Below are 18,792 nucleotides of genomic sequence, written 5' to 3' on the forward strand. Positions count from 1 at the left end.
AGAGATGCCAAATCAGTGAAAAAAAATGTCCGTCTGTCCGTCTGTCTGCAGGATAACTTGAGTAAAACGCATCCGATTTTGAAAATTCTTTTCCCGTTTGGTAATGTCAAAAGACAGGCTAAGTTCGAAGATGAGTGATTTTGGATCGATCCCTCCCGAGCTGTGGACCAATAAGTGCTTTACGGTTTTTCGAAGATATCTCCGGACATTTAAACGTTACACTTGGAAGTGATACGTCAAATAAAAGGTATTTACAATACCGATTGACAAAAAAAAAGTTTATGGAAATCGGATGACCGACTCGTGAGTTAGACCCCTTGGTGTGAAACAGACACAGGGCGGCAAGCAGTTTTTGCTTGTAGGTCGGCCACATTTGAACATATTTCGTCTGTTTTAGCTTTATTAGATAGGTATTGACCGTACCAATCAGGGAAAAAAAAGTTTATGTTCTCCGGAGCGTGAGCTAGGTCTCTTGGAGTGAGCTCTTATCTGGCTACTCGGCCGTACAGTGAACGTGGAGTATTTTGTCAATATCTCGAGTAAATTTTGACCGAATTTCATGATTTTTTTGTTTGGAAGGTATTAACGAATGTACAGCGTCGGTAAAATTTCCGGTCTCCTAACAAAATGGCTGACGGTGGCCATATTGGATTTTAATAAAAGTGATATATATTGGGAAAAATGGTTTCTGTTAACATGGAAATAATTTGTTATGTGTGTGGGGTGTTTCAGGTATTCCATATATGGACATCTATATATATCTATATTCACCTATATTGAGCTATATACAGGCATATAGAGCTATATAATAGCATATTCATCTGTGAAATGTTTATTTATAGGAAAATATAGGTAAATATAGCGGTATATAGCTGTTTAAATAGGAATTTATGAAAGTTGACTTCGTACGGGGCTGTCTATATTGCCTCCGGCAATTTATTTATATATGATAACAAGGCAAAGAAAGATAATGTAAGTGATTTTAAAGCGCGAATAGCTTTTCAGTAGAGAATGAAGTAAAAGAAATGAAGAGTTTCACAGTAAAATCTTTTGATACAAATAGGTGTTTCGTACGGGTCGGCGTTAGCTATGTTTTACTGTGTTTTTAAGTTGTGTGACTGTCAAGTTTCAGTATATATTCCATTCAGTACCAATCATGCATGAAGTGCGTTGATGGACATCGCTGATTTTAAGCCGCTTATTGGGTTCGTCGGGTACATTCAATCGAAATTAATTTTATCAGTTTCTTGATTTTCAAAGATGTAATCTGAAACCCGACCCGAATGGTTTCAGATTTAATCGGGTTTTTGGTTCTCGGATTTCAAAAACTTCTTTCGGGCTGGGTTCGCGACGAATAGGGTTTTCGAAAATCCTCGACATCTCTAGGCATAGTGTCACAATTTCTTCAAAATATTTTAAACCGGAACCGATAAAAAATCTAATTCCATCACAAATCGAGTCAAGAAAATAAATGAGAGTTCAATGCACCTGCGCACACCTGTATCGTTTCCTCTCTGATTAAAGATCGTAATCGTCTTTCAGTCTATCTATACATCTAAAACTTATGTTAAAGATGATTGAATTCGCTTTTTATCTCCTTATCCACAAATGTAAAACATAATCTCGTCAAACATTTAAATTGTCGTCTATTTCATTAAACAATATTAAGTCTAATCGCCCGTTTACTGTAAGAGTAATAACAACACAAGAATTACTAGGCAAAGAAGTCAAATTGTTAAATAAATATTTGCCATTTTTACGAAGCTACGATCTTCTCGTCTTGGAAGATAAAGATATGATTGCTTAACCGAAAATTCTGAGGTTTTAATTGGGAAACAAGTCTACGTTTGTACGGATGTACATTTGATCATTCGCGTTTTATTACGGAACAAATATTCAGAACTATGGGCGATTCGATCCACCTTCAATGGGACAACCTAAACTACACCGTAAAGAGGAAGATCTTCAATTGGCGAAGGTTTAAAAACGACGAAAATGAGATAAAAATTTTAGTCGATGGTTCGTCCTGGTTGTGAAAGTTTTGATTCAAATGAAATTTCTTGATTTCATAAATTTTGCTTTCATTTTAAGCGAATGGAATTGTGAAATCGGGTCAATTGGTTGCTATATTAGGATCAAGGTAAAAGAAAATGTTCATTTGAGTAAAAAGGGTAAAGTGAAAAGAAAGAATGGTTTTAGTGGAAGTGGAAAGACTACTCTATTGGCAGCAATATCACAAAGGATACGCGGCAACGTAACCGGACGAATTTCAATTAATAATCGACAAATATCCCGAAACGAAATGATCCAGAGGTCGTCGTTTGTGCCTCAATTTGATATTGCCGTTGATTCGTTAACCGTTAGAGAACACTTGTTTTTCATGTGTGAACTTAGAATGGACCGGAGAGTCTCGCGGTTTCGGAAGAACGACAGAATCAACGATATTTTATGGAAATTGGGGCTGATGAAAGTCGCTGATTGTCGAATTTCAACCTTGTCTGGTGGAGAACGTAAAACATTGAACTTGGCCACTGAGGTTACACTTATACCATTTGTGGCTAAACAAGTTGGATCCGACTAAAATTTCTAAATAATTTTCAGCTACTCACAGATCCACAAATTGTTTTCTGTGATGAGATAACCACAGGTTCGTTCTTACCCGAAACAATTTCCTGTCCGAATAAAAAAAATCAAATTTTGAATGAACCAAACAGGACTGGACAGTTACAACGCATTGAATGTTATCAGATCATTGCAATTATTAGCCAACAGTGGAAACAAACAATCTTCACCAGCCATTTCCACCTATACAACCGAATGTGATCAAAAGTACCTTTTGGATGGCGTTGAAATGAGTATCGTCGATCCTGGCCAGTTGGTGTCCAACAAAGCGATTATCTGCTCGATTCATCAACCGACGTCCGAGGTGTTTGAATGTTTCACCCATGTCATTTTAATGCAGTCGGGTCGGGTCTGTTTTCAAGGCACTGTGGACGAAGCGCAGTCTTTCTTCGGGAGGTATGGATCTTAGTTCCTTAGCTCACATTGTTCGAAGAAATTAGTTTATTCGGAACAGGAATGGATTCCAATGTCCTTTGATGTGCAATCCAGCTGAGTTCTTCGTGAACGTTATGTCGAAAAACACAATTCAAAGTGATGGTGGCAAACTAGACAAGAAGTGGTTTCCTAGTGTCTTATCGGATAATAGGTCGAATGTATTGGGGGAAAATGGGACCGAATTGTTAGTGGGAAAACCATTTATCGGTATAAACGAACAGAATTTAAAATAATTTCCTTTCACAGTAAACGGGTTCGGTGGATCTATCAAGTGTTTATTTTGCTCAAGAGAAAGTTGATAGAGGCAAAAAGAACGGTTAAAGACCATTTCATTCATTCACTGACATACCTTGTAAGTACTTTGCGAAAATGAACTCGTTCTCGGGAAACTAGTGACTATCTCAGAAATGTTCCAGATAACCGCTGTATCAATAAGCCTCCTCTTCTCGGGCGTACAATCGACCAAACCGCAATCGGTCCAAGACATTAACGGTTTTATATTCACAATAGCTGCCGAAATCATATTCGGAACGAGCTACGGCATCCTCTATTACTACCCATCAACTTTACCCATCCTCCGCCGAGAAACCGGAGAGAATATATACGATTTGTCCGCAATTTATGTGGCTAAACTACTCGGATGCTTACCGAAATCGTTCGTCGACGCTTACGTCTTCCTACTGATCATCTATTTCAATGTGACCTTCATCGCCGATATGTGGCAGTTCGTTCAAATTGGATTCACTTTGTTCGTAACGGCCATTACGGCCATTGGATATGGATTAATGATCAGTGGAGTGTTTGAAACAGTTCGGCTATCGTCGGAATTGGCGCCACCTATAGATCTGTTCATGATCCTCATATGTGGTTTTTACATAAAATTGAAATTGCTGCGGTTTCTGCAGTACGGATCGTTGTTCTTCTATTCGATCGAAGCGCTCTCCATACAGATATGGAATCGTGTCAGTGAAATTGGTTCGTATAAATTCTTCATGACTCATTGGATTCATGATGACGGTACTGATCCGGTTTTATTCCAAAATCACAGACTGTACTCCTGCATCCTTAAATGAGTTTTGTGTTCAAAATGGCACGGCGGTTTTGGAGATGCTATCTTATAACACTGACGTGAATTGGGTTTGGATTGACTATTGCGGATTGTTAGCCATAGCCGCAGTGATGTGTTTTATTGGATTTATGGGTGTTCGGCGAATGGTCAACAAGTCTGGTTATTATTAACCATTCACCATTGGTAAACGGCTAAGTCATCTGTTGTCGACAACCATGAGCTTTAGATAGGCTGTCGTTATAAACAATCGAAGTAAAAGATTTCGGATCAAGACGTTGCTTTAATCAAAAGAAGTAAAAGATTTAATGATTGTATTGCGGTGAGCTTGCCGTTTCTGAAAGCTTACAGATAATGCCTTGTTAAGGAGATAAACAGATTTGATTTGATTTTACTGTTTCAATTTGGAATGACGATGAACTAAAATTACTCCTCGAGATTCTTTAGTCTTGATTTCCATCTACGAAAAAAGCACTCCGTTTTACTCTCTATTTACTCTTTACACAATAGAAAAGAGGCCTGGTTTAGCTAAACGGAGGCAAAACGGAGCCATTTTTTGTAAGTGCAAATCAAGGCTAATCTTTCGTATTTTGGGACAGAGGAGCAGGAGATTGATGAGATGAAGAATGGACAGCGAATAGCGAAATTCCTTGCCAATTTAAAAGAAACCTGTAAAATCTATGTGTAATATCAAAGGCTCTATACCTATATAACATGCCAAAGGTACAAAACTTTATTTTACCTGGAAAATATACTAATTCCAGGGGTGGCGGCATCTAATATGCAAAATTACTTCTCTTGATCAAGTGACGCAAAACAAACAGAGCAAAAATACTCTTCCCTTTCCCATGGCTCGCGTGAAGCGAATAAAAAGACAAAAAACCTGTTTCGACCTCCGGATCCAGTGGCGGTCAGAGGTTAGCGTGGTCTAACCATCTTCAGTCGTTTCCACTGGTCCGTTACACGAGACAGCCGTAAATTTTCTAATTGAACAAGTTTTTTGAAAATTTACAATAAACGTTTTGCCATCTTCTGATGGAAAATTTGAAGCTTAGCGGAGAGCTACTATGAAAATTTACCCAAAAAACGTAGCCCAACGAAGAAAAAATTCATTCAACTATCAAAAATCATTCACCTTCAGTCAAACAACAACACAATCATCAGATAAATCTATTCAAATAGCATTAATCTGACCTTCATCCGTTCATTCGTCCATCTGCACTTTGAATTACCATGCCCTCGGGATCAATTTAACACTTGGAACTGATTTAACACATTTTTACACAAAAAAATCAAAAAACAATTCTTTTTACCCACCGAACAAACATAAAACTAAAAATTGACACTGACACCCGAAACAAAGCCCGGTCACTAATACGAAAAATGCACAGTCACTCGGCAAGAAGAAATGAATGAAAAAACGAAACAAAAATCACCACAACCACAACCAGCATTCTCCTCCTACCCAATTCCCGTTACTGAATCATTGTTGTCAAAGTACTGATTTTGTTAGTGTGGCGACCCATCATTCTGGGTAAAGTCTTCAAATGGTACAGTGTATTACCCATCTGACACATGAAAGAGGATATGTAGTGTAGCCTATCCTTCACTTTGAACAAGGCGTGTAAAGTGTTACCAATTCTCTTTTGAGAAACATGGTATGTCGTGTTACCCATCCTTCATTCAGAACAAAGTATGTAGTGGTGTCGTTCCTTAATTTGAAACGACGTGTGTTGTGTTACCCGCCTCTATCAAGACTAAGGTATGTTATGTTACTCATCCTTCATTCAGAACGAAGTATGTGGTGCTGCCCATCCTTCACTTAGAACAAAACATGTGATCGTGTAGTGAGGCGTAACGCAAATCTGATAAAAGGAAAAATTCCCGTCGCGACGCGAAATTCCACAAAAATGATTCAGTAACGGGAATTGGGTAGGAGGAGAATGCTGGTTGTAGTTGTGGTGATTTTTGTTTCGTTTTTTCATTCATTTTTTCTTGCCGAGTGACTGTGCATTTTTCGTATTAGTGACCGCGCTTTGTTTCGGGTGTCAGTGTCAATTTTTAGTTTTATGTTTGTTCGGTGGGTAAAAAGAATTGTTTTTTGATTTTTTTGTGTAAAAATGTGTTAAATCAGTTCCAAGTGTTAAATTGATCCCGAGGGCATGGTAATTCAAAGTGCAGATGGACGAATGAACGGATGAAGGTCAGATTAATGCTATTTGAATAGATTTATCTGATGATTGTGTTGTTGTTTGACTGAAGGTGAATGATTTTTGAAAGTTGAATGAATTTTTTCTTCGTTGGGCTACGTTTTTTGGGTAAATTTTCATAGTATAGCTTCAAATTTTCCATCAGAAGATGGCAAAACGTTTATTGTAAATTTTCAAAAACTTGTTCAATTAGAAAATTTACGGCTGTCTCGTGTAACGGACCAGTGGAAACGACTGAAGATGGTTAGACCACGCTAACCTCTGACCGCCACTGGATCCGGAGGTCGAAACAGAATTTTGTCTTTTCATTCGCTTCACGCGAGCCATGGGAAAGGGAAGAGTAATTTTGCTCTGTTTGTTTTGCATCACTTGATCAAGAGAAGTAATTTTGCATATTAGATGGCGCCACCCCTGGAATTAGTATATTTTGCAGGTAAAATAAAGTTTTGTACCTTTGGCATGTTATATAGGTATAGAGCCTTTGGTAATATCCACAGGGTCTTAATGTTCTACTTAAAACCCTGCAGCAAAAATACATTATTTTACGGGACTTGCCTTTCGCTCGCAAAACTTGTTTTAATGGAATGCTGCTTGGGTATAAATTATCAAATCATCCGTAATCTACGATACTGCAATTAGAAGTCTTATCGCTCTGCCAATAGCAAGTACTGTTATCTCCGTCTGTCAACCAATATCAAACAATAATCTTTCTGTGTTTTCACTTTGAATTTCGAATTGTATCTCAGCAGACGCGTATAAATTTCTATATTTCGCTGTCTTTTTCTCTTATTTTGCTAAAATGAGCCGATCGAACATTGAAGTAGCCTTCAAAAGTGATATTTTACTTGGCGAAGGACCCCATTGGGTCGCAGAGCGTCAGGATCTAGTCTATGTTGATATACCTGGCGAAGCGGTTCACCGATATGTTCCGTCGACGGGAAAAGATTACAAAATTAAAATGGGTAAGCTAGACAGAAACACAGACGTGTTCAGTTTGGGGAATTGAAGAAACTGGAAAAATTATTATTAGACGGCAGAGCTACATTCATTGTGCCAGTCGAGACGAAGCTGAACACCTACATAATCGGACTGGGACGCAGCATGTGTGAATTGGTATGGGATGGTGTTTCAACCGATGTTTTTGAGTTGAAAACATTGAACACCGTGGAAGAAAATTATCCGAAGAACCGCTTTAATGATGGAAAATGTGATCCGCAGGGACGTTTGTGGGCTGGTATGTTTCGAGAAAATATAGCTGGAACAACGTACGTTTTAAATTATAAAATAAAATTGACTTCACCAGGAACTATGGGCTATGAAACGGATCCAGGACAAGTAGACCCGGAAAAAGGTCATCTATACAAACTGGACAAGAACGGGCAACTCACTACCCACGTCGATAAAATTGGAATTTCAAACGGATTAGCCTGGTCTTCGGATTCGTCTAAGTTCTTCTACATTGATTCTGTGACCTTTACTGTCGACGTTTTCGACTTCAATTGTATTGAGGGACTTCCAAGTAAGTTACTTGAATCGGTAATTGTTGTTGGATATTTGGAAATGCATTGATGAATGAACATGTTAGGCAATCGGCGCGTGCTATTCGATCTGAAGAAAAATTCTATTCCCGGTTTGGCAGATGGTATGGCCATAGACACCCAAAACAATATTTGGGTTGCTCTTCATTCCGGAGGAAAAGTTAGTTGAAATATTAATTTTCCATCCACATGAACACGGATATGAGCTCACTTTTCAAAATCAACAGGTGATTCACATTGACACAACAACGGGAACTTTAATAGACACCATCGATTTTGCAAATCGCTCTTCGATGCTAACTTCTGTTGCATTCGGTGGTCCTAATTTGGATGAATTGTACGTTACGTCTGCAAATTACAGACTATCACCGGAACAACAAGTCTTAGAGACAGATCCAGGTGCGCTATTTAAGGTTACTAACATTGGAGCGAAGGGAGCTGGCGGAGGCGTTAACTATAGAATGTAATTGAGCGTCAAAAATAAATATTCTCTACTGATGAAACGAATGCAGCCATAATTACCGGGGAATCATAGTCCCCCAATGACTCAATGCTAAGAATGATCGGTATTCAAATCATTCTAACTCCAAATCAGAAGCAAGGAAAAAGTGGTACTTTGTGTTCTTCAAATAGGAAGAGTGTAGGAAGAGTGAAATCCAACATGTTTTCCGATTTGAGAGTTGTTATGGTCTGAAATCGTTTAACAAATGAAAATCTCTAATAAATCTAATCTAAATTTTCGATTTGTTGAACGAATTGTTTACTGGAGTCTACTAAAGAAATATGATGAACGCTCGAAATCGTACAGTCAGAGGCAGTGAAATTTCAGCATGAATTTGTTTCAGCTGATCCACACATCAAATCAAACTGTTTATTCTTGTTAATGCGGTTGAAGCTGCACACGCGTGGTAGTGGTAAAACCGTATGAAGACGTATAAACAGTTTTGATTGTTTGTGTGGATCAGCTGAAAAAACAGCTGAAGCAATTTCATGCTGAAATTTCAAACACTCAAAAATTTCGACTCTGGCCATTCCTTTCAACCCATTCTGATTTTTCCACAAACTTTTTGTGTGATTACCCCACTCGCCTTCGGCTCGTTCCGCAAAGCTCACACTTGTTAAACAACAAACTTACAAGCAAAGGCGTAAACTATTCCGTGTCTGTTGAGGACGGTTGATATTAAGCACTTTCGCTTGTCGCCCTCATTTCCTTCGAAAATCTAACGTCCATTATAGATGCACGTAAATGACTATTTCGCGTTCTCTTGGTATTAAACGAAAACTGCAAAAAAAAACTGCTTTGCTTTGAGACACCACCAAAAGTGATTGTCCAAGATCTTGAACCCAAAGTTTTCTTTATCAGTACAGGGTACTAAACTCTATCGAAAAACACTCTAACATGCTCCAGACCAGACTTTGGTCACAGGTCCTTCAGTGACCCTTGAGCCTGTTGAGCATATGCGAATTCCCAATTATTTGCTTCCTTTCTTATGCTTAGCATGGAGTGCCACGAACCTCAAAGCACCCCATTGACGACGACGAGTACCGGGCTCAGTCGTTCAGTGTGAATTGTATAGTTTACGACACTGTGACGTAAAATTTGTCTGTGTAAGAAGTGATGTGAACCAAGTATAATAATTAGAAAAGTGAGTAAAGAGTTGAGTAAGTGATATTGAAAGTCAGCACGGTACGCTGTTCGACTTCGACCATATACTTGACAACATTATGTCGGTACTTCAACCTGACCCATCATCATTGAACATTTTCCAAAATTTCGTTGATTTTCTCCCTGACTTTTCCAGAATGTATTTTTGCAAACATTTGGGAAAATATTAGTCCAGCCCCTTGTGTCAGAGAAAGACGGCTCGCTCACTTTAGGTTTTTCGACTTTTTTCTTTATCTCATGTGATTGAGCATGAAAAACTGTGGAACTAAATTTTTTTCTGGAAAATGGAAAATCGCTCTTCCGTCCGGAAAAGCGGTTTATATGAAAAAATCAAATATTAAATATCTCCCGAACGTGACAACTTTATTCAAAATTTTTTTTTTTTTTTCTTGAAAGCGTGATTCTTCTTCTTCTTCTTCTTCTTTTTCAACCTGTTTCTATCCACTGCTGGATGTAGGCCTCTCCAACTTCTTTCCATTTCGTACGATCCATTGCCATTTGCTGCCAGTTTGTACCTGCAATATTCTTAATTCCGTTTGTCCATCTCTCTGGTGGTCTACCTATAGCTCGTCTTTTATATGGTCGCCAGTTCATGATCTTTTTGGTCCAACGTTCGTCTGTCCTTCTTGCAATATGTCCCGCCCAGCTCCATTTCAGAGATGCTATTCTTTCCATGACATCAACGACCCTGGTTTGTTGTCGAATCCATTGATTCGTCATTCTGTCTCTGAGTGTTATTCCAAGCATACTCCGTTCCATGGCTCTTTGTGTCACTCTCAATTTATCTTCGGATGCTTTCGTTAAAGTTAACGTTTCCGCTCCATAAGTGAGCACGGGAAGGACACAAGTGTCGAACACTTTACGTTTCAGACTATTATTCATTTTGCTTTTGAAAATTAGTCTGAGTTTTCCGAACGCTGCCCATGCAAGACCAATCCTACGTCTTATTTCTGCAGTCTGGTTGTCCAGACCTAACTTCAGTTTATGTCCTAGATATACATAGCTGTCGACTCGTTCAATGACAGTGTCACCAATTTTGATTTCTCTATCGTCCCCGATGTTGGTCATGACTTTTGTTTTCGATAAGTTCATCTTGAGACAGTTAAGTGAAGAGGCAAGCAAAGCGTGATTCAATACCAACATTTCGTGGAACAACTTTTTTTTCTGTAAAACAAAATGGCGTCGATATAGGAATCTTCCCAAAAATGACCAGGAAAATTCCTAAACTTCGAGTTCACCTCACACCGTCAATTCGAAACTGATTTCAATAAAGTTAAGCTTAAACTTAAGCTTTCCAAAAAGCCCTCATTTATTGAAATCAGTTTCGAATTGACGGTGTGAGGTCAAAGTTTAGGAATTTTCCTGGTCATTTTTTGGGAAGATTCCTATATCGACGCCATTTTGTTTTACAGAAAAAAAAGTTGTTCCACGAAATGTTGGTATTGAATCAGGCTTTCAAGAAAAAATTTTTTGAATAAAGTTGTCACGTTCGGGAGATATTTGATTTTTAATTTTTTCATATAAACCGCTTTTCCGGACGGAAAGAAATTTAGTTCCACAGTTTTTCATGCTCAATCACATGAGATAAAGAAAAAAATCGAAAAACTTAGAGCGAGCGGATTGACACAAGGGGCTGGACTATACAGGAAAATAGTGATACCTACGTCTCGCTGGTCTACAATTTAAAAGCCGAAAACGCAATGTAATCGATTATTGGTTGGTGGTTTATTTTGTTCAGCTACAATTTATTGAATTAAGTAACACCCGTAACGTATAGGTATAATGAGTATTTATAATATCCTGACAAAGCCTCTTCTACTTGAATACAATGACACGTCCGGAATAACACGACATATCGAACTAAATCTGTCCATTATTTGTACCGTTCACCGCGTTCAGTCCATTCACATTTTTCAACGCAATCATTTTGTTCAATTCTGCTGCGTCGCGATTAAATTTTGCCGTTTGCAGCTGCACCTGCAGAATTTCCATTCGCACTGCATGCTCGCGAGTTTGCATTTCCAGAATTTTCGTGTAGCCATAATCATACGAATGGTCTTCTCCATTGGCGGTTGACACGTTGGCGAACTGTCCATTTTTAAGCATTTTTAATGTGTCCAGCGTTGCGGCCACATTGTTTATTGATAATGAGGGTGTGTCGTCGTCGTTGAGAGCAGCCGAACCGTTTAAATTGGCTGAATCATCTAAGTAGGGCCGTTTTGAATTGCTGGGACCATCGTCACTGTCGGATGTTTCGTCTTTTATTTCTACTTCGCACATGTTCTGGGACACTTTAGGCCTGAAAGAAATTCACATTTAACGTATTGCAACACGACGGTATTGGTGTACATTACCAGTCGTTATTGTCATCATCGGAATCGAATGATACACCATCCGGTACACCGTCCTCAAGGGCAAGTTGAACTTTCGAATAGTCTACACCTTCCATAGCCTCGCTGCGACACGTTTTCTTGGCCTCTTGCATAAAATCCCATATTTCAAACGTAAACGGATTGGGTCGCTTTTTATCGGCAATTTCTTGACCGTATCGCGACAGTCTATGATGGTAGTCCATTATTTCGGCTCTTGTGCATGCTAGAAGAGGGGACAGATTTTTAATGTTTCAAAAGATCGAACACTATCGCAACTTCAACTTACCTTTCATTCGTCGCCACTGTTCCTTCAATCGGTTACAATTTCTCTCATTCCCGAAAGATTTTGTGAATTCTTGGTGAATGATTTTCCATGCTCGATTCTTCAGTGCGGTTAGATCGGCGTCAAGGCGTTTGTTTTCGATAATGCTCATGTCCTTCTTGCATAAGTCCAACAGGTAACGTTTCTCTTCGTATGCCCAGTTTTGAGTTCTTTCACGTTTCTTGAAACGATTTACGTTGGATGATTGGTGTAACATTGTGTGCAGTCTTCAAGTTTCCTTTACAAAGTATTTAATTTCTGGAAATAAAACATGGATGATGATTGAACTGGGTGTACCCGCTGGAAAATAAAATTTGCTTCAAGGGGTCGTATATAAATTGCGTCAACATTTTTTCAGTGCTGTCATCGTATTGGAATCCCTATTAAAACTCGACAAGTATCCTACTCTGTACTTCTATTGTATGTTGCCATCAATTACGGGGTGAGAGATTCATGTGAAAAACAGAAGACCGAAATCGGACGCATTTTCTATTGGAATTTTTTATATGTGCCCAATAAGGTATTCGACCCCAGAACCCAAAACCACTTTAAAAACATAGCTAACGCCGACCCGTACGAAACACCTATTCGTATCAAAAGCCTTTAATGTGAAACTCTTCATTTCTCTTACTTCATTTTCTTCTCTGCTGAAAAACTATTCTTCCTTTTAAATCACTTACATTATCCACTCTTTGCCTTGTTATCATATACAATTAAATTGCCGGAGGCAATATAGACAGCCCCGTACGAAGTCAAATTTCATAAATTCCTATTTAAACAGCTATATACCGCTATATTTACCTATATTTCACTGTAAATAAACATTTCACAGAGGAATATGCTATTATATAGCTCTATATGCCTGTATATAGCTCAATATAGCTGTATATAGGTATATATAGATGTCCATATATGGAATCCCTGAAACCCCACACACATAACAAATTATTTCCATGTTAACAGAAACTCTCTAACATCATTTTTCCCACTTTATATCACTTTTAATAAAATCCAATATGGCCGCCGGCAGCCATTTTGTTAGGAAACCGAAAATATTACCGACGCTTTACATTCGTTAATACCTTTCAAACAAAAAAAAAATCATGAAATTCGGTCAAAATTTACTCGAGATATTGACAAAATACTCCACTGTCCGGCCGAGTAGCCAGATAAGAGCTCACTCCAAGAGACCTAGCTCACGCTCCGGAGAACATAATTTCATAAACTTTTTTTTTCCCTGATTGGTACGGTCAATACCTATCTAATAAAGCTAAAACGAACGAAATATGTTCAAATTTGGCCGACCTACAAGCAAAAACTGCTTGCCGCCCTGTGCCTGTTCCACACCAAGGGGTCTAACTCACGAGTCGGTCATCCGATTTCCATAAACTTTTTTTTTGTCGATCGGTATTGTAAATACCTTTTATTTGACGTATCACTTACAAGTTTAACGTTTAAATGTCCGGAGATATCTTCGAAAAACCGTAAAGCACTTATTGGGCCCCAGCTCAGGAGGGGTCGATCCAAAATCACTCATCTTCGAACTTAGCCTGTCTTTTGACATTACCAAACGGGGAAAAAAAGAATTTTCAAAATCGGATGCGTTTTACTCAAGTTATCGTGCAGACAGACAGACAGACGGACGGACGGACGGACGGACATTTTTTTTCTTGCTGATTTGGCATCTCTGGACAACCACAATAGGTTTCCCCCTTACTCAGGGAGTCCAATTCGACGTGTTACAAACGTATGCGTAAACCTATAAGACCCCAGTACTTCGTATGGGTCTAAAAAATTCTTCGAAGCTTGTGAAAAGTGATCAAATACCGAAAACTTGCACCTTTCTTACAGGGTCGTGTGGGGTGTCATTAGAAAGGTAATTACACGTACTTCCGGGGCAAATAGGGTCTTATTGGGTTTAAAATTCATCCACACTTAGATACGTACAGTTGAAATTTTCAACCGAAAAAAGCCTGAAAACTTACAATTTTCTTACAGAAATTTGTCGAGGTACACGAAACGTACATGGTCGTGTGGGGTGTCATTAGAAAGGTAATTGTATGTACTTTCAGGGCAATAGGGTCTTATTGGTTTTGAAAGCATCTACGACGAATTATGAGAAGTTGAAATGTTTATGTGCTTATATTGAATCGCAGATACAACCAAATATCCGTAAGCTATACTTTCCCTGAAAGTACATGCAATTACCATTCTAATGACACCCCACACGACCCTGTACGGCTCGTGTAACTGGAGAAATTTGTGTAAGAAATGTGCAAGTTTTCGGTTTTCGATGACCTCTTACCAGCCACACAAGCTTCGAAGAATTTTTTTGAAAGTGGTTTTGGGTTCTGGGGTCGAATACCTTACTGGGCACATATAAAAAATTCCAATAGAAAATGCGTCCGATTTCGGTCTTCTGTTTTTCAGAAGAATCCCTCGGTGTATTTGGGTAGTAGCACATACTATTGACCTTAAAAAGAGCATTTCTGTTGAGGTATTACTGATTTGAAACTGATGACAACACTGAAAAACCGTGACGTCATTTATGAAAGGAAAAAATGAAAAATCAAATAACATTAGCAATTTCGATTGTAAGTCTTCGACATCTATAGTCATCAAGTCAGGAGGATCTGAACTATAAATCCTTGAAATGAATTAGATGGTCACTTCTCTACCTGCTCTTCAAATATTTGAAAGTTTGATGGCATTCCCTCACATTCATCTTCTATTTCTTATATTGATTTACGAGGTCTTCCTAATTTGATTCAGAACAAATTTTCTTCATTTCCTTTCGAGTTTCCCTCAGTTTAATTTTGGATTTTTCAAGCAAGAGCAAACAGTCGGCCTGTTTCTTTAGTCGCATATTAACCTTTCACAGTATAATTGTCGAGTATTACTTCTTTTGATAAGTAATTTCAGCAGATTGAAGAGAAAATCTTTTACTTCATTTGTTCTAACACATATTTTGCTATATAAGAACACAAGTTAATCGTTTATTCTTGTCGTTGTTGTCAACAACAGATGCCATTAATTACGCATCCATCAAACGCACCAAGCGACACACAATGCACTGAGCATACATAAAGAACGAATAAAAATAAAAACAACCAAGAATGTACGTGCAAAACTTTAAAGCTCCTCAGCACATGTGTTTCGACGAGACATACAGCCGATACGCTCATTTATATATAAAAAGTCACTGGCACTATCTACACACAATCTCTATCTCACATAAAATTTTCTCCTCCACTCATCCACCACCGCATCTATATACGTATGATGCGTAACTTTCCACACTATATATTATGCAAATATGAAAATCATGTGTGGAACATAGACACAAAAAGCCATTCACTCAACCAACATCGGTGTGCACAACAACAAGATGCCTTCGAACCCCATGATGGAAATATACAGATTGACCATCGTGCAAATTAAAAATTAAAGAAAACAGCGAAATGATGGTGTTCACTGTCATGCAAGAGCAATACTCACAAAGCAAAAATGTTCTGTAGTTAGTACACGGGATCCGTCTAGTCACTGACTAACTAAAAAAAACTTTGGTCTAGCGCAAGTCATACCACCAGAATATATACAGAAAAGCGGTCGATACTTACAGAATATTGTCTATATTACCATGTTTACTGTACGTATATCTTTAACTGTACTTGAAATTTTATTCTCATATTTTATATACGTACTGATGCCATGAGACTCAAATAATACACATAATCGTAACCATCTAGAATAAGAAGTTGTATACCACTAACTAACAAAACCAACCAACTATCTGAAGAGAGAAGATTGTTGTATTTTACACATTTTACCAAAGTCTGTCGTTTTATTCCATTTTATTATTGTAAATGCTTTAGTTAGTATGTGCGCCTTTCCTTGAACACAGAATAGAAGAAAAAACCGTACCCAAAATCTCTTAAAATTTCATTTGAAGTTAAATGTACAATGAGTTTGATGAAATGATTTTTCGTCTCCTCTTGTGTGTATCTCGGATGTTCTTTCTCATTGTACATGTCTGCGTGTTGGCATTCTTCAATTTTCTTATTGTTATTTGAATAATAAAAGGTTGGTTCTCGGTTATTGGTATTTGTTTTGAGTTTAGTACACCTTCGATGGATTAAAATCATATTTACCTGGGCTGCATAGTAGATTTGTTTTGGTGTTTAAGTTCGTATAATTGTAGTAGGATGGTAGTCTTAGTATAACATGAGTAGGTGATTTTGTACAATGCTGTTACTATGCTAGGTAAAATGTATCTCCAGTCCAGTGTATTGTTCGAAATACGGTTTTTATTTCGACTAGTTTTGGATTTGGAGGAGAATAAATAATGTACAGAAAATGTGAGAGGCTACTACACTCCAGCATATGACTCTTTACATTATTTTCGAATTGTAGCACAGCGTTTGTTTTAGATGAGATTTTTAGTCCGAATCAGATGAAGCATATTCAAATTGATTACTTATAGTCACGTAGCAGCGATCAATAATATGGAGTTTAATTTTTGTATGCGAAATTGAGATTCAGACAATTTATACTGAAATATAAACTGTTTCGATTCAATGCAATGATATATATACCGACCGTGTATACCTAATGTACCACGATTTAAGTTATATCAGTGAATTGGTACGAAAGACTTTTTCACAAGGCAGCTGAGAGAAAATGGGGTACAAATTTGGGTTGAAAGATGGGACGAAGAATCGTAAAAAATCTTATGTAAAGCAGAGACAATATTGGTTAAAATCGACCAACGAATTCAGTTGATAAACTCAACCACAATTTCGTAGAACTCTTCTTGTTGAACATGTCAGCTATATTGACCGTTTAACGCTAGAAATTGCTGATTTATGCGCAAAAAATAAATCAAATTTATTGCACAAGTTCAACGACTGACTGAAAAAAATAAACTCAATTTTAATGTGTCGCGCTACAACACCGTATTACGGTTGTTAATCACATAGTTTATTCGGAAGAAATTCGGTTGTTTGGTGATATTATTCCATCCATGGTTTAATGTCGCACAATTTAAATAAGGAGATTAAGTCAAGCCATTTCTGCTAGAAAATAGTCATTTTGACTTGGTTCTAATTACACAATATCGAAGTGATATTACACGAAACAAGCTGACCGTATTGATTGAGTGTCCAATATTTCACTTAGCCAAAATGTTCGACATTTACACATCACATTCAAACGTTTTTCTCACCTCACTTGAATATATAGTTGTTGTTCTTCTTATTATTAAAATTAAACTCAAATAATAACTCAAATAATTTCCAAACAAAACTCCGTTTGTGCGTAAGAGATTGAAAATAAACGTTGTGATTAATCGGACACTTTCTCACCTTTTAATAAATATTATGCCGGTTTAAATGTGTAACTAAAACTAACCATCTCATGCCTCTAAAACAGTTCTTTTTTACAATAGTTTTTGAAGTGTAGAGCTGCTTACAAATACAAACATAGAGACAGATAATTCCAAGTAACTATATAGCTATTAACTAACATAGTCTTCATGCTTTTTTAACTAAAGGTAAAATTAATTTTTTTCTTTTAAATGTGGACCTTACACGATTACGATTTTAACACTTCCAAGTCTTAGCGATGATTTTGGTTCAACATTTGTAATAAAGATCTTTGACGCAGGGGCTCGTAAAGTTCGTAAGTATGGCAATTTCGTGAACTTTTGACATTTCTCCCATATATTTTACGTCAAAAATCTACGAAATCGTCACACTTAAGGACTTTACGAACCATAATGGTTTACCCCCTTTGGGGCTTTGTGTAGAAAATAGTCACCTGTGACTGTAAACTCGGAAATTTCATTCAAAATTCGTACAAGTCGTCATGATCAATCCTTTTCTTTTCAGCCTCTAACGTTGTTGAATCGAATGGGAATTCAGTCGATGCATGAATGAACATGCCAACTACAACACATTTCGATGAGATGGTGCACTATTTAATCGGTCCATTCTCTTTTCTATTTACATAGACAAAAATCTTCTGATTTTGATTTTTTTTTTCAGAATTTATTTTCATTGTTATTTTATAGGTATGTTAGGTACACTTCATTTTAATTTACCTATGGGGTCTTTGTACGATTGTATATGTGCGTGCATAGTCTGAATTTTAATGGTTAAACTTTATACAAAAGGTGGAATACGAACCGTCTCGTTTTGAATGCTCAACCTTTCAGTTAGTACCTCAATTGTCATTGATTTGTCTTCTCTGTATTTTCGTTATGTACAAAATGCTATACATTTAGCAGCAAGGGTTATTTCTATCAGCAAAGACTTTAAATAAAATCGCAAGCATTACATCAGAAGAAGACGACAAGGTCAAATTATGAAATTGTTTTCCTGGGGTTGAGTCAAATATTTCATGGAAAGATTAGGTCGATACACATAGGGATTAAACAAAAGATTGTGAATGTGATGTAGAATGACTTTAATATTTCTATCGTACACATTTGTTGAATAGAATTACTTAAATATGCGCATTCTTTGCAATTACAAGAAAATAGTCGTTTACTCAATTCTCCCC

The 18,792-nt window shown here is 37.5% G+C and overlaps 3 protein-coding genes across 7 annotated transcripts; 2 read left to right on the forward strand and 1 right to left on the reverse strand.

The window, feature by feature from the left end:
- Positions 1 to 1,425: 1,425 nt before the first annotated feature.
- Positions 1,426 to 4,016, forward strand: LOC119074084 (protein brown; the record flags this gene model as incomplete). The annotated part of the gene is made up of 8 exons (XM_037180039.1): positions 1,426 to 2,019; positions 2,092 to 2,140; positions 2,200 to 2,536; positions 2,602 to 2,647; positions 2,715 to 3,018; positions 3,077 to 3,241; positions 3,304 to 3,409; positions 3,474 to 4,016. Coding segments are annotated over exons 1-8 (1,665 nt in total), but the record flags the coding sequence as incomplete, so codon positions are not given.
- Positions 4,017 to 7,018: 3,002 nt separating this feature from the next.
- Positions 7,019 to 8,374, forward strand: LOC119074097 (regucalcin-like). Its single transcript, XM_037180058.1, has 5 exons — positions 7,019 to 7,295; positions 7,364 to 7,567; positions 7,637 to 7,852; positions 7,919 to 8,031; positions 8,099 to 8,374. The coding sequence occupies exons 1-5, from the start codon at positions 7,133 to 7,135 to the stop codon at positions 8,336 to 8,338; spliced, it is 936 nt and encodes a 311-aa protein (XP_037035953.1). The 5' UTR covers positions 7,019 to 7,132; the 3' UTR covers positions 8,339 to 8,374.
- A 2,864-nt stretch (positions 8,375 to 11,238) lies between these two features.
- On the reverse strand, positions 11,239 to 17,716 carry LOC119074098. Of its 5 annotated transcripts, none has more exons than XM_037180060.1 (4): positions 17,595 to 17,716; positions 12,196 to 12,489; positions 11,892 to 12,132; positions 11,239 to 11,836 (listed from the first exon to the last, which is right to left on the reverse strand). In XM_037180060.1, the coding sequence occupies exons 2-4, from the start codon at positions 12,446 to 12,448 to the stop codon at positions 11,398 to 11,400; spliced, it is 933 nt and encodes a 310-aa protein (XP_037035955.1). In that variant the 5' UTR covers positions 12,449 to 12,489; positions 17,595 to 17,716; the 3' UTR covers positions 11,239 to 11,397. The 5 variants fall into 5 exon arrangements, with proteins under 5 accessions (XP_037035955.1, XP_037035954.1, XP_037035958.1 ...); XM_037180059.1 differs by having other exon boundaries at positions 17,456 to 17,668; XM_037180063.1 differs by lacking the exon at positions 17,595 to 17,716 and adding an exon at positions 16,383 to 16,488.
- Positions 17,717 to 18,792: the final 1,076 nt, after the last annotated feature.

Source organism: Bradysia coprophila, unplaced genomic scaffold (genome assembly GCF_014529535.1).
Source record: "Bradysia coprophila strain Holo2 unplaced genomic scaffold, BU_Bcop_v1 contig_138, whole genome shotgun sequence".
Taxonomy (NCBI): domain Eukaryota; kingdom Metazoa; phylum Arthropoda; class Insecta; order Diptera; family Sciaridae; genus Bradysia; species Bradysia coprophila.